At 42.2% G+C, this 15,168-nt stretch overlaps 1 protein-coding gene across 1 annotated transcript; it reads right to left on the minus strand.

Moving 5' to 3' along the window:
* Positions 1–7,218: 7,218 nt before the first annotated feature.
* Positions 7,219–8,214, minus strand: MAS1 (MAS1 proto-oncogene, G protein-coupled receptor). The gene has a single exon (XM_035319887.1). The coding sequence runs from the start codon at positions 8,212–8,214 to the stop codon at positions 7,225–7,227; it is 990 nt and encodes a 329-aa protein (XP_035175778.1). The 3' UTR covers positions 7,219–7,224.
* Between the last annotated feature and the right edge of the window lie 6,954 nt (positions 8,215–15,168).

A 15,168-nucleotide genomic window follows, 5' to 3' on the forward strand; every position in this document is an offset into this window, starting at 1 on the left:
ATAATTGGTACTACATTTCTCTGTATGCTTTATATTCACAAGTATCTGAAGTAAACAATGTAGAAGAAAACAGATATCAATAGCAATGTATGTATGAAGGCACAATCAAGCCATTACAGGATTAACGCCAAATAACAATATTGTTTAAATGGTTCAATTAAAGTTTATAATAATAGATTGCGCCTGTAGATCACAAGACAGAAAGGACACATCCAGAGTAAGTGCAGTTTTGAATCTGTAATGTGTCCACCTAAGTCAGTGGAAGTAATGACATTTTCCTTAACTATTTTTCAGTCAGAAACTGATCCAAGAGGAAAAGAACCAGAACATATGTAAATATTATAGTGAACATGGTAAAAAATATGCATTGCATCTGTATGTGATGACAACACATGACAACAGTCTTGAGCAGTTTTTAGCATTTTCTCGTTTATTGACATGAAACCTAAAGATACGACAAATGTTATCCTGGGGAAGGAAATCTTACAGATCCACCTTACTGAAGTGAACAAAAAATTGTGGGTGGAAAATTTACCAGTGCTAAACATTGGTATTTCCAGACAGTTATTTCCTTAGCAGCTGAAATAAAGTAACATTAGGAAATACTGTGTATGATGTCTCCCAAAACAGGATAGATGGCTTGTGCCACACAAGAGAGAAAAATCATCTTTCTGTATATTTACAGTCATCTTCACAGTGCTGTGATGTGCACTTGCACCGTACAGCATGTGCTCTGAAACAAGCGTTGTTATGCTTTCTGACGTAACTATCACTAGGTGGTCTGTGAAGCCTTCAGCAAAACTGCTTGGAGGGCTTTTCTGCGCTTTTCTTCTTGCTGCTCCATACAAAGTAATGAGGGGACTTACACTGTGTTGGATGATGGGCAGTGGTATGGAAAGCTCTTGTTCAGTCCATCTGGCCAAGTTGAGGAAAGCAATGGCTGTAGTCGCTCTGAGTAGATGGGGTGAGAGGCATCAATGCTCAGCAGAATTTGACAAGCCTTATGGTACAATCAAACTGGGGAAAGTATGACTGAAGTATACAGTAGGAAACTCAGGATGGATAGAAAGCTGAGAGTTGCATGGCATGTATTTTGCTTGTAACTACTCAAGGGCTTTAAAGAATGGTGCTGTAGGCTTCAAGCCTTCTGCTGTAGTGATTAAAGTAGGGAAAACCCCCAGGGTGGAACACACAACAGCTGAACGCTCCTCTGCGAGGAAGTGTCATACCCAGACTGGGAAAAATACAGATAAACATTTCACAGTCTGAAAGCTGCTAAGAAGCACAGGCCAGTGCTGTGCTCAGGAAGATTTGTGCTAATGGGAAAAAGAAAAAAAAAAAAAAAAAAAATTCTATCTGAAAGACATATGTTACTCTTTCAGCCAAAAAAATAAATCCAGATAGACCAAAGACAACATGCAGCATAAAACATCCTCCTCTGATGCATATAAGCAATTTTTTTTTTTCTTCTGGGATAGAACAGTGACTCCAGAGTGTTCAGTCCATTTTCTGCTCATGGCTGTTAGAGGTTTTTTGTCTCGTTGTAGACACCTTATATATAAAAATACTTGCTTCTATAAATATTTTGATAAAATTATTCTTTATCTTAACCATCTCTTACCATTTATCATTAATATTTATTTGCTAGAATATCCATATTTCATATTTGGCAATTTGGTCTGTATTTGGCATAAAGTAAATACTTAATGTGGTAAATAAATACCTAATTTAAAATAATTCATATTCCAGAATAAATCACTTCTCTCTCTTCCCTACCCACTAACCCTCTGTGGCAAAACAGATCTCTCTCTTGGATGAAAGGGTCAAACTGGATTCCACATCTTTGCACCACCAGCTTCTTCATGTGCTAGGACAATGGCGATGACCCATTGGTTCCAAGAAAAAATACATCAATGAAAAAAAAAAAAAAAAAAAAAAAAGAGAGAGTGTGCAAAGCTTTTAACCAGTTTCAAATCAGGTTTTATTAAAGGGTTCGTGCTACTGTTCTTTTTGCAGATTGGCAAGCTAGGACAATATGATTTAAATGACTTTTTTTTTTTTTTAGGGTTACTCAGTAAGCCATTGATACAAAATCAACAAGAATGATTTCCAGAGCCATAGTTCAGCAAGTCAGCCTACTGATTCAGACTTCAGGTAGCTAGAGATTCCTTTATTACCATTGTCTATATTTCAAAGCTCCCTTTGCTATTTTACTTCCAGTTCCTTGAGGAAAATGAATTTCTTGTGATAGACATTAGAGCAGCAAAGCGACGAGGCTTTGTGCCATCAGATTATTTCATAGAGCATACCTGTGAAGTCAGTGAACCCCTTGTTTGGGTCTTTCCTTCCTCGGTACAGTGAATTCCAGACTGCGCCTTCTACTGACACAAGCGAAGGCAGCAGCCTCACCACCGTTGGCTCACTGCTGGGAAGTGGTTTGTGTATACCTCAGTATGGCACACAAATCTGAGGCTGCAGGAGCAGTCTGAGGGCTGTGCAGGAACTATGGACACTGACGGAAGTGGCAGCTCAAAACAACCAAAAGGAGCATATCTTTCAGAAAGCATTTAGTTAGGCTGTCAAATGGGATGTTGAAGATATCGAAAGCTCATGTGGCTTTCAGTAGAGTGAATTGTTCAAGAGAAATCCATTGAGTGTTGCAAAATACAAAGACTTCTAGACTATGAGGTCTGAGATGAAAACTGTTGAACGCTTGGAGAGGATGAGAAGAAAGCATGATGATTTATATTTCTTCTCTGTGCACAGCTGCTTGTGACCACTGCTGGAGACAGGATTTGAGGCCAGATGGACACTGCCACACTCCCTCCCTTCTCCTTTCCTACATTCCCTGTTTCTGAAAAGACTGAAGCAAGGATTCTGTATTTCCTATGTATTTGCTATCAGGTCCAGTCTGTATGTTTGATAACGCATGACTCCAGTTTGGGGGGGGAAAAAGTGTTATAGTATAGTTAAAAACTGAGAGATTATATGAAAGGCCAAAGTATTACAACCACACAGGCTACCTCATCTTTGTACCTCTTCTCTGAATTCAGTTTTGCAACTGCAGTGCTTTGCTTTGAATGCGGATCATAGTGCTTCATCTTTTAGGCTGCTGAGTCAACTGGAATAGCAAAAATAATTCCGTGAGGACATCACAGAAGCAACCAGGCAACTGAATGAAAACCAAACAGGCCTTCCTGTTGCACAGGTAGCAAGAAGTTCTGAGTAGTGGATTTTAATAAATGATTTCTATGTGCAGCTAGGAAGAGGAGCATCAAACCACACACATTATGGCACATACATACACGGGCATGCACACAGACACATGCACACAATCCCATGCTGATTTGCTGCTTTCCCTTGACATAGGTACCATCCAAGAATACCCTCTACTGACCAGTATCACCACTGCAACCTCAGCAGGCCACTGCTTGAACTGGAGGAGTGACTGAAAGCACCAGCCAGCAGCTGTCTTTCCTGCAGCAAACTTGGCGGTGCTGAGAGAGGAGATGTGGGCACACAGCTGGGTCTCCCCCCTAGCCCCCTGGGGATGCCAAAGGGGTGCACACCCCACCACGAGGACCAGAGTACACAGTCCAGGTCTGGCACAACAGAAAACAGGCTGCGAGTATTTGCAGGTCAAGAAAGCAGTGCAAGGAAAGAAATGCAGAATGCAGCAGACTGAAAACCAACTATGGATTCAAACAGCCTCTCTGGGTACAGCCTGATCAAGTGTCCAATGTTGTGATTCAAGGAGCCATATGGGAACCTCTGTACTGAACTTCTCTGCTCACAAGACCCCGTACGTGGATCACCCTCACCCTGAGATTAACCGAGTGGGCAGACTTAGGAAGAAACCTCTCCCAGGTGCATACCATGCTGAGCATCACAAGCTGCTGGAGGACAAAATCACCTGGGACCAAAATGGAGATCTATCTAGGATATTTTGGATGACCCTGTAGTTTAACCATCCCTCCCATCCTCCCCCCCAGAAAGTGACTTGAGGCATTATAACAGGAAATGCTGTGCTCTTGTAGATTATTCTCGTGCTAGGAAAGGGAGCAAGGGGGGAGTTTTCTCTACATCAGCAATCAGTACAACTGGGATGTAATTCAGCTTCCCTAAGAGGATTTTCTGGAATAAGCTCCAGGTAAGAAGTAAACTGGGCAGTATGCTCTTCCTCACTGCTCTGCCCTTTCTGTCACTAGGATCATTCACAAAGTCAGTGAGATACAGAGGAAATATATTCTGGACTTGAGTCCAGAGCAACCTGTCCCATGTCATCCTCCACACCCAGGGGGAACTGTAACAGCAAAACACGCTGTGCAGTGCCAAGGAAGGTGACTTTCCTCTCTGTATTCCTAACTACACTTTTAATAAGTGTTTTAATAAAGTAGTAATTAATAAACTGGGTGTTTCTTCCTTGAACTATTCCTTGACTTGTCTTCACAGCAATATGCAAGTCCTCATTGCCCTGGATTACAAGACAGAGCCAAGAGATGGCTCCTGTTCCGAAGCATTTACAGTGTAAATATGAAAGCACAACACCAGAAAGAAAATTTTGTAATCCATATTTTACAGGCAGGAATGTGAGGGAGAGAAAGATTAGATGCCCAGAATGCATTCAACTAGAACCTATATCTCTGGACTCCATGGAGAGGACTTCACCCACAAGACAAACTTTCCTGTTCTGCACCACTGCAAAGTGTTTATTAACACTGCCTGACCAGCACAGGGTTATTTCACCCACTCCCACACATGCAAATAATTTTTGAAAAGTCAGACTGGTGGAGAATCACTTTCTTGTTGTGCAACAAATGACATGTCACATTTTCCCTGTTGATTTTTTAGTGGTGGAATAATGTGCTTATCAGTTTCCCTTGTACTGCAGCCTGTCTGCATGGGCAAGAGTCATCAGTCGCTGTGATAAAGAAGAAAGAACATCCCTAAGATATTTTCATCTGTGGACTGGGAAACATTAATCATTTTTCAACTGCTAGCTCTTCACTCTTATTCATACTTCTGGATGTTCATCTCATGATGAATGTTAATTTTGTCTGCCCTGTAAGCTGATCTGTGGACATTTGTCCAAATTCTGAAATGTTTGAGGGCATGGACATACACAGGTGAAAAGGGGTAGGAAGTCAGACACCCCAGAGCACCTTGTGCAGCTTACGAGCACCCATTTTGTCCTGTAGTATAATATTGCCCTTTCAGATCTACCGACCTAGCTGCATGCATAGTGATCTTTAAGCCAGACCAGTCATAAACAAGGTATGGTTAAACAAGGTAACATGTCTTTTCTCACCTGAATCACAATGAGAGCTCTGGGTTACGTGTGGACAGCAGACCCATCCCGCAGCAGGTGCACGCACACACTGCTACACGTATGTGAACACCACACACACTCATTTCCACTGCTCCCCAGGGTGTCCACAGACCTACTTGCCATGTCCTGCACCCACCACTGGCAATGGGAAGCTGCTCTGCTGATGTGTCATTCCAGCAGTTCGTTAGATCAGTAACCAAGGAGAGGAGCAGCCTGCACCCATCTACCTAAATCTATAGAGGTGGCAAGCCTGGGACTACAGCCTCAGAAAGAAGAACTTGGACAAGCAGAGGGTCTGCCACAGGGGAGCGTTTAAAGGAGTGAGGGAGCTGAAGAGAGAATAGAGGTAACCTTTTCCTTTCCCCGCGTCTTTTCTGCAGTGACACACTGCAACACTTTAACGTAAGGAAAAAGGGGAATGTGCGTAGAAGAAATATTTATCCTTCTGAGAGCTCTTCTCTATGTTAATTCCCATCCAATCCTAGGCCTTAACCTACCATCTTCCTTATTCCAGGGCTGGCAATCTTTCAACAAAGGAAGGGTAGGTTGTATTTTTCTTTCCCCAGTCAGCTATTAAGTGTGCCAATGGAAACTTGGCGGGAGGCTGAAGATGCTGCCGCTGCCCGTGGCAGGAGCTCTCCGTTCCTGCTGGATTTGGAGCCCCGTGGGGGCTAGAGGCAAATGCGTCTCCCAGACATCTCTGAAAGTGCCACAGCTCTCTGGCTGCCAAAACTCCCCTTTCTCCGTGCCGGTTTGATAAATGTGACCTAGCCCCGTCCTTTCCTTGCTGTTGTCTTCCTCTGCTTTCTGCAGTTTGGCTTTAAGTGGGCAAGCAGCCCTAGGAATTACACTTAACAACATACCAGCCCAGGTACCCTGCCACACAGGAGGCAGTCAGCTGGAATAGTTTTGCTGAGGTATAGCCCCAGTCATACATTGCTTGAGGCACCTCTCTTTTTTTCTTCCTATGCAAAGCTGATTATTATAAAACTGAGATCACAAGTGGAACATATATTCTCCAGGGGACTGCTAAATACTGAAGACATGGCAGGGACAGCAAGTGTTGGGATGACTTTCTCATAGACCCCTTGAATAACCAAACCTACAGGAACACTGGCCTTTTGGGATAAGCCAGCCCCTCCCTTCACAATTAGGGCAAAAGCCCTGTGTGAGCTGACAACATCCATATGTTGCCTGCTACTCCTTTGTGTCAGGTACCAAACTGTCCAAGGAACCAGAGGATGATGGTACCACTGGAAATTATGCAGTATATACTTTGAAAGCAGACTCTGAAGTAGCCCCTTAACCACAGAAGAACTTGATCATTAGCATATACTCGCATGTCTTGCTAGGCCAAAGCTACACTATATGTCTGTGGGTATGTATGGGGACCATATGTGGATTTCTTCCTCTGCTCCCCATGGGGAGCAGCTCTTTTGTGAACTTGAACAAGCTGGAAACAGCTGTAATAGATCCCAGTATGTAACGTAAATCCTGTGTTTAGTGGGTTTGACTTTTAAAAATGTGAATACACACAGGCCCTGATGACTTCAATAGCATTTATGGGTGCTCAGTGCTTTTATAAATGTCACACTATTTATAACATATTTGTGTCCTTTTTTATATTCTCTGTTGGCCTGTCTCTTTTCCACTGTGGTATTCTTGATTGACATAGTCACATCAGGATGTAGCATGTGTTTGAATAATTAAGAAAATACAAATAAAAGTTATCTTTATTCTAGTCCATATTTTTCCATTACTCAATCACCAAAGATAACAGTACCATTTCACTACTTCCTTTTACACTCTATGGAAGAAAAATGCTCTTAGTTTTGCAGTGGTTTATTAAATCTTCCAAGTCTAATTACTTGCCCCCAGAACTTCCCCCCTAAGCCTCAGAAAATCGTTTCAGCTATATCCAAACTCATGCCAACTTCCTGGCTTCTCGGCCGCAATCCATCCGCGAGTGCTCTGCTAAGAACCACTTTGAGACTCTCCTTGAACCTCTTCTTCTTGCTGCTTCCTACAAAGAAGTAAACAAGAGGGTTGATGCTACTGTTAACGGTGGAGAGAACAATGGTGACGTGGTTCTGCTGGCTGAGCAAAGACGACCAGTGGTGGTAGTTCAGAAGATACAACAGCCTCATGGGCATGGCAAAAATGAGAAAGACAATGACTGTGGCCACAATGATGATGTAGAGCTTCGACGAGTGAGGTCTCAGGGAGTTACGATGAATCCTGATAACCAAGATCAGGCTGGACAGAATCATTAGAGGAATGAAGATCATGAAAGTCAGGATCCATGTGAAGATGAGCATTGCTTGGCAATGGTTGGCATCATCAAACTGTTCCTTTGTTGAATCATCTTTGCATGTTAAATATTCAGCTATTGTCATCAGAAAAGACAGAGTCCACAGAATTGCGCACACAATTGCTGACTGGTGCTGTGACCGGTGGCATCGGTACCAGATGGGGTAAACAATAGACAGACACCTCTCAATACTGATGGCTGTCAGGAGATAGAGACCAGTATTATATCCAAGAAGGAAGACAATAGACAGTGTGGTGGTTACATAGTAGTAAAAACCGTATGCGAATCCAAAACCAGCAATGTACTCAATTGACAGAATAAATGTACAAAACAGTAAGGAGATGTCAGCAATGGACAGGTGTGTGATGTACGCAGTGAATGGGTTTCTTTTGATCTGGAAGCAGAGGCACCAGAGGACAATTCCATTTTCACAAAAACCCAGGAAGGAGATGATCATAATTACCCAAAGTGGGGTCAATATCTCCCAGACCCTTTCCTGTGTAGAAATGTTTCTGTGCATTGAGATGTTCTCTGTGCCTTCGCTGGGATGAAACGTTATGTTTGACTCATCCATGGGGAAAGCTCAAGTTTGGATAGCACAGCTCTTCCTTCTGCAAATATGTATAAAAATATACTGTGAATATTGTGTGCTCTTCCCCTCCCCTCTTTCTTTCTACCTTGTGGACCCTGGTTTTCTGGTCATATCTGACAATCTTAGCAAAAGGAAAACCATCTTTGATATACGAATGCTAGATGAAACCCAGCTGGAACTATTCTCAGCAAGTATGAAAGATTGCTAAGCCCATCATTCTAGGAGAAATACTGAGATTTCTTCTCTGTGAGGTTCAGCATGTGGATGCTAAACCACAGCTAAAGAGATGCCCTTGAAGAGCTCTTAGACAAGCAACCTCTCTATTACATTGTGAAGTTTCTTGTTGTAGTGGTCAGAGGTTTTATTGGTGTTTCTTAGTACAGTGCTAGATTGTTCCCAGACAGGACTATTAAGCTCTCTTTGATGGTAATGGCATTGATTTGAAGTTATACATATGTATTTCAAGTGAATTTGGCTCATACATTTTCATGTACCACAAAATTTTGTGTATGGAAAAATTTATACTAATACCTTTCCCAGGAAGGTTTTAATTAAGTAAAATTAATATGCAGTTACTCATCACTCTATTCTCTCCAGGTGTGGAGGTAGAGGGTATACAAAATGCCACTGTTTTGAGACAGTTGTATTTGACCAGCTTTAATTGTCAAAAGTATGCAACCACAGAGTCATAGAATATCCCAAGTTGGAAGGGACCCACAAGGATCATCGAATCCAACTCACTACAACAAAATTTAACCATGTTTAAACACACTGATCCACTTAACAAAAGTGCAAATATCCTGCAAACATCACAAATCCAACCCATCACAAGGTGAAGTAGTTGTTCAGGTTCCCTGGCATTGTTATCATGTTTATAACAGCAGTTTTGGGTGAAGTTTTCCTTTTATATGTCTCCTTTTACCCCGTAAGAGAGAATAAGCAGCACTGGCTTCAGACTACTTTCATTGGTACGTAGGAATATGTCACGCCTGCTTCCCTGTTAACGTCCTACCTGCCCCAGTCAGGTTCGGGGCACTTGCTGATTCAGTGATGTTAACAGGGACTAATTACTGGCAATAAGCTTGTCTGGCTGCCTTAGTTCATCCATATATGCAGCCCTGGTTGTTAACACGCCATGCTGGGAATTTACCTATATCCTCAAGCAATCAGGAACATCAAATGATAGAAGTTTTACTGGGGTTAACTTTTGCAGTTATTATTTAAACAGAGCTGTTAACCCCAATCATAATTTTTCACTCGAGAGCCGTGGCTTTCCTGTGTTCACTTGCAGCTTCTTAAGAAAAAATATCACACCCTAAAAAAGACTGTTCAGTAAATAACCTGGGGAGCATCAGGGCTTGCCGGCATTTAAACCCGCACAAAAATGGTAATGATGATCTCACCTGTATGTTGACTGTGCCACCGTCTGATACTCAGTCGGAGGGAACAAACAACATAGCTGGAAATGTGGTAGAGAAGTGAATGTGAATGAAGGTAAGTGCAGTGACTGGAATGAGTGGGAAGAGTCCCAAAAGCAGTGCTCTGGAAACGCTACAGAGGGAGGGTGCTCAAAAGCTGTGTTGCTGGAAATGTAGCAAAACTTCATAGGAGAAAAGGAGAGGAGAGTCTATCTACTTCAAAGGTTAAAGGAAATAGAAAAGGAAAAAAACAATATGAAAAGACCCAAGTCTTTGCCTCTGAAGAGTAAAATGAAGAGGAAAAAATTCTGGACTTACTAAGGTCATTCCCACATGAAAGCATTCATAGATGAGCATTTAAAGAATCTTGTCCTTCCAGATACATCCATGGTGAGTTCAGATTTCCCTGAAGGTGTTGAAGAACGTCCTTGAAGAAGCTGAGAGTTATCTTCTCCAACCATTTGCCTTTGGTGAGAGGGAGAGCAAATAATCACTTTGACCATGACTCCCTCAAAAATAAGTGTACACTTCTCCCATTGCTCAAAACGACTGAGGCATGCCAAGCAAAGGGCCCCAGGCTCTTCATCTGAGGCTGTGCTTCAAATGGCATCACTCAGTATCTGGCAAGTCATCTGTCTGAGAGCCTGGGAGTTAACTGTTGTGGGAACTGAATGGCAGTACATGGAAAGTTGTCCTGAGCTCCTACAATACCAAGAGGCACAGTTTAAATAAACAAACACGAAGTGAGCAGGAAATCTATTTGGGGATAATAAAATCTGAAAGAAATATATCAGTTTAAAACTTCACCAAATGCCATCTAAAACAATACAAGTTGATTTATGTATTTGTTTTATATTGCTTTTTAATATAAGAAGGCAAGAAAGTGAGATAAAATGAGAAAGAGAGAGGGAGGGGGAGAGGCTGAGGGTGAGAGAGGGAAAGAGGAAAAATGCAAAGGAAGGAGGGAAGGAGGGAAGGAGGGAAGGAGGGAGGGAGGGAGGGAGGGAGGGAAGGAAGGAAGGAAGGAAGGAAGGAAGGAAGGAAGGAAGGAAGGAAGGACGGAAGGAAGGAAGGAAGGAAGGAAGGAAGGAAGGAAGGAAGGAAGGAAGGAAGGAAGGAAAACCAATCCACAGAGAAAAGAAAATAGACTAGTCCTTTGAGTTAGTCTCGTATATACATTCCTCTTGGTAAAAATCATACCCTGAGATTATTCTAAAATAAAAAAATAAAAAATAAAAAAATAAAAAAGAAATATGAAGCTAAAGTCTGTTCTTGAGATTTAAACAGTCTCCCCGAAAAGTTCAAACAAGCCTAGGAGCAGATAAAAGTCCCTTGAGGATGTCCCCTGCTTTTGCCCCAAGTATTAGGTTGTTTTTATATTCAGATATTAGCAGAACAAACATTCTTAGCCAAAAAAGGAGAGAGTTTTCTTGGTCTTCTCCTTTAGATGTTTCACTAAAACTACCAAATCCCCAAATGGGAAAAGCTACTAACTAACATGAGAAATAAATGACCCCAACGGGAGGGTCAAAATAAAGTTAGGAAAGAAACAGAGTGAAGTGAAAGCAACTACTAATTGCTTTTGGTTGGCTTAAGTTGCAATCTACCTTACATTCAGCAGCTATAGGACCAAAAATTTCAAGGTGCCTCCAGAAAAGAAAAAAAAAATAACTCGTTCCCAACCCATAAAATGAGACGTATGTGAGCGATGAGAATGATCATTGTAGGAATGTGTTAGTATTTCGAGAGTGAGCAGCTACCTGTGTTCGTAGCCTATTCAGTCTGCTGTGCAAACACATTCCAAAACCAGGAATGCCCTTGCCTCCGTGTCTCCACGGGGGCCGGTGGTTTCTGGTAACTCTTTCATACCACACAGTAAATATACAATTCCTTCACGACTGGTAACCAGGGCACCGACAGTCATCATCAACATGGCCAGGGAAGTGGTGTGAAACCTAATCTGGAGGGGAATAGATTACGAACCCAACCTGCCCTGCTGACCTCAGGAGCAACAGGAATATTGAATAGGGCAGGGGGACCCTGCGCCTGCTAACTGATGGAGCATTCGCATCAGGTGCTGCCAAGAGATGGAGTGGTTACTTCTGAACCAGTTTAACTATTCAGATACTGAAGAAGGGGGTTGTAATAACAAGGCCTGGAACCCCAATGGATCTTGGAACTAGAAATGAGTATCAACAATGAAGTCATGATTGCCAATACAGGTATTCTACACATTTCAGTCTAAAATGATTATAGAGCAAGATATGGCATGAATGATAATTTATCCCAAAATTTTGCTATTAGACACTGACGTGGTGGCACAGAGCAGCCTTGCCATAAATATAAATTGAATGTACACTTTCAACTATCCTGTAAGTACATAGCTGGCAGTGTTGCCTTTTAATTGATTTGCTTTGAGCCTTTGAATATTTTTCATGTTCTTGTGTCTTCAGTTACTGGAAGCAGAAGGCAAACTGAAAAGAACTTGAAATTCTTCATTAATAATAATAATAATAATAATAATAATAATAGTAATAATGACAACAACCTAGGACAAAATTAGGAGCAGTAAATAAATCAGAGGGTTTTGTTGGGCTGACACAGGTGCCAGTATATAACGGATCCTCTGTATACATTGGAGTCAGATTTCCTAATTACATACTTACATGAACCATGTAAAAAAACCCTAAGGGATGAGCTTTGCCAGTATCTTCAGGTGGTGCATTTTTTCATGATGGTCATTCAGTCAATAGGCACTGTCAGACAGTCTTGTCCAGCCTTCAAAGTGTGGCAGCAACTTCTTCGTCTTCTCCTGAGCAAGTCTTCAGAGCAGAGAGAGAACTAGGGATAGACAGGCCTGAAAATGATGTGCGGAGCTCTGTGAATCTCTGGAAAATAAGTGTGATATTTGGCTCATGACAGCATTGCCTAGACTGGTGGCAGGCTAGTGGAAGTGTTTAGCTTGAATATTTAACTTCAGTGACTGACTTTCCCCTGAACATGGAAGGATCAGGAGATAGTCCTGCTCCAGACTTGAGCTGAACCTTCTTGTTTGTTTATTTGTTTGTTTGTTTTTCCAGCAGCACAGCACAGGGCAGCATGCTAGGGCTCAGCATTCACGTTCTGATGCCATGTGCAGGAGAAGCAGAGCTCCAGCTCCACAGTCCCTGTTTTAGCTGAGTGCTGCCTGGGCACACTTCTGCCAGCAGGGCAGGACAGCTCCAGGCTGACACCACTTGTGCAACCCCACAACCAGGGGTGAAATCAGCCAGGTGGGATTTGGAAGCTGGATGGTCACATTCGTGTGATACCAGCTGGTCGAATTCATCACCTTGGGTGCATCACACATGATGTTCGGGATCTGAGCTTGTGCCTCTGCATCCCGTCAGTGCTGGTGAGGAAGCAGGCAGAGGAAAATAGCAGGCAGTTTCCCACATCAGAGAAGGGTAAGGAGATGCAGGAGAGTAGAAAAAAGTGAGGAGCTCTTAGTGGTGCTGTGAGCTTGAAAGAAACTAATGTAAATGAACAAGGTTTCCTATTGCCCATCCTATATTTTTTAGAAGGGGAAAGAAAAAATATGAAACACAATTCTAAAAGTTATAAAAAAAGGTATTATTGGACAAAGAAAGCAAGGCGTATCTCTACTAAAACCCTCAATGATTTACCTCTCAAAGAATCTTTGTGACATATTTCTGATCTGTTGGTTTAGAAGAAGAGTTCTTTGTGAGTGGAAATATGTTCCTGCTCTCCACCAGACTCCCAGCAAGTCACACAGAGAGGAAGCCTGAGCATCTCTTCTGCTTTTCTCTCTGGCCTTAATAACGTAAAAAAGAGCTGTCTCCTTTTTTCTCAAACCAGGCTCACTCCCTTCTGTACTCTAATCCACTGTTGGTTGCTCTTTGCCTGTCTGAATCTCTGGTCACTATCAGTCAGTCCCCTGCAAAGCCTCAACAACAGTTTGTTCCCTGTTTCCCTCTTCACAAGAAATCCACATGATCCTTTCACAAAACCTTGCTTATCCAGATAGCTCCTATCTTCAGACACACTGAATGTGAGGAGTCTCCTTGCAGCAGGCCTGGGTTTCGAAGGCTGCACAAGCCTCTCTGTAGACCTGCCCTTCAGTGCTAAAGTACATAGCGGTGGCAGCTCTTGTTGTGGGGACACTGGAGTCTGTCCACAGCAGAAGTCATGCCTTTGCTAAAATCAACAGTCACAATTTTGCTAAAATTGACCAGTCACTGGTGACCCAAATGCTAACACCAAGTCCAGCATCATGATACATGAGAAGGGAAAATACACTGCACCTGCCTGCTGACAGTCCCAGCTGCCAAGCCTGAGGGCCACCACTGCTATGTAGCGTAAGGTGTTACAGGAAACACTTTGTGATAACCTCGGGGGAGACAATGCTATAAGAAAGCTAGTAATAGCTTGGCATATGAGTAACTAGTATGGGCAGCTTAGACCACTTACAGCTTCAGTTGTGCAAAGCAGAAGTTACAGGATTAGAAAATATCTGAGACACATGAGAGATGAGTCAGAGCTTTCCATGATAAAAGGTTGAAGAAGTAGTCTGAGTGCCAAGCAGCCAATAAACTGAGCTTCTACTTTGTTTAGGTTGAGACAAGATGGTCATGCCCAGTGACCTTATATAGACAAAGCCATTTTGTATTACTGGTCAAAATATTGAACAAATGCCTCGGTACCCTGGTGCTCTGTCATTCAACCTGCATTGTTTTTGGACGTTCCCATCTAAAGATGTTTGCAGCTTTCTTGAAACGGAGGTGCTGATCAGACTGAGTTAAGAGAAGTGCCTATCCTAGCAATAAGGAGTGTCCTGAAATAATCTTTACTCCTGATTGTACTAATCTACCCTTCTTTTTATTTTTATCTTGTATCACATAGTCAACACATACATGTATTTCCAACCTACCACAGAATTAGCCATTATTCTTTATTTGCTCTCTGCATTTCAGGAATAGGTGGTTAGGTAAAACCTTTGATACCTGTTACTGTGAATATTCAGTGCCTTTGTCTGGATTCGCTGAACACCCCTGATTTTTCAGCTGAAGTCTGGTGGTCCACCTATGTCCCTGAACTCAGCTCCTACTCACAAGAGAAATAGCTCTTGTACTGAAAAATTATACAAAGAGATGGTAACTGCTGTATTGAGGTGTCAGCACTTCAAAAATCAATGCAGATGAAATAGGAATCGCTGACAGACTTTTCAGAACACCATTTAGACTCAACTAGGATAGCTCTGTGATTCCTCAGGGCAACATCTTTGCAAGTCATCTAATGGCATGCTTGCAAATGTTACTGCTGTGTATGGACATTAATTAGGTAATAAGCTGCAAGAAACTGGTCCTTAGAAGTGACATGACTGGAAGAGCTTTTGTTATACGATGCTGGGATTTAATAAAGCAATTTCTATCTCAACTGTGAAAGTAGTCTAAAAGTCCATGGAATAATTTCCCAATCACAATACTTTAAAATCAACATTTCATTATTATGGTTATAT

Source organism: Oxyura jamaicensis, chromosome 3 (genome assembly GCF_011077185.1).
Source record: "Oxyura jamaicensis isolate SHBP4307 breed ruddy duck chromosome 3, BPBGC_Ojam_1.0, whole genome shotgun sequence".
In the NCBI taxonomy this organism is placed as follows: Eukaryota; Metazoa; Chordata; class Aves; order Anseriformes; family Anatidae; genus Oxyura; species Oxyura jamaicensis.

Bases quoted from the DNA above. Each gene is read 5' to 3' on its own strand.
- MAS1 (XM_035319887.1), bottom strand. From the start codon at position 8,214: ATGGATGAGTCAAACATAACGTTTCATCCCAGCGAAGGCACAGAGAAC.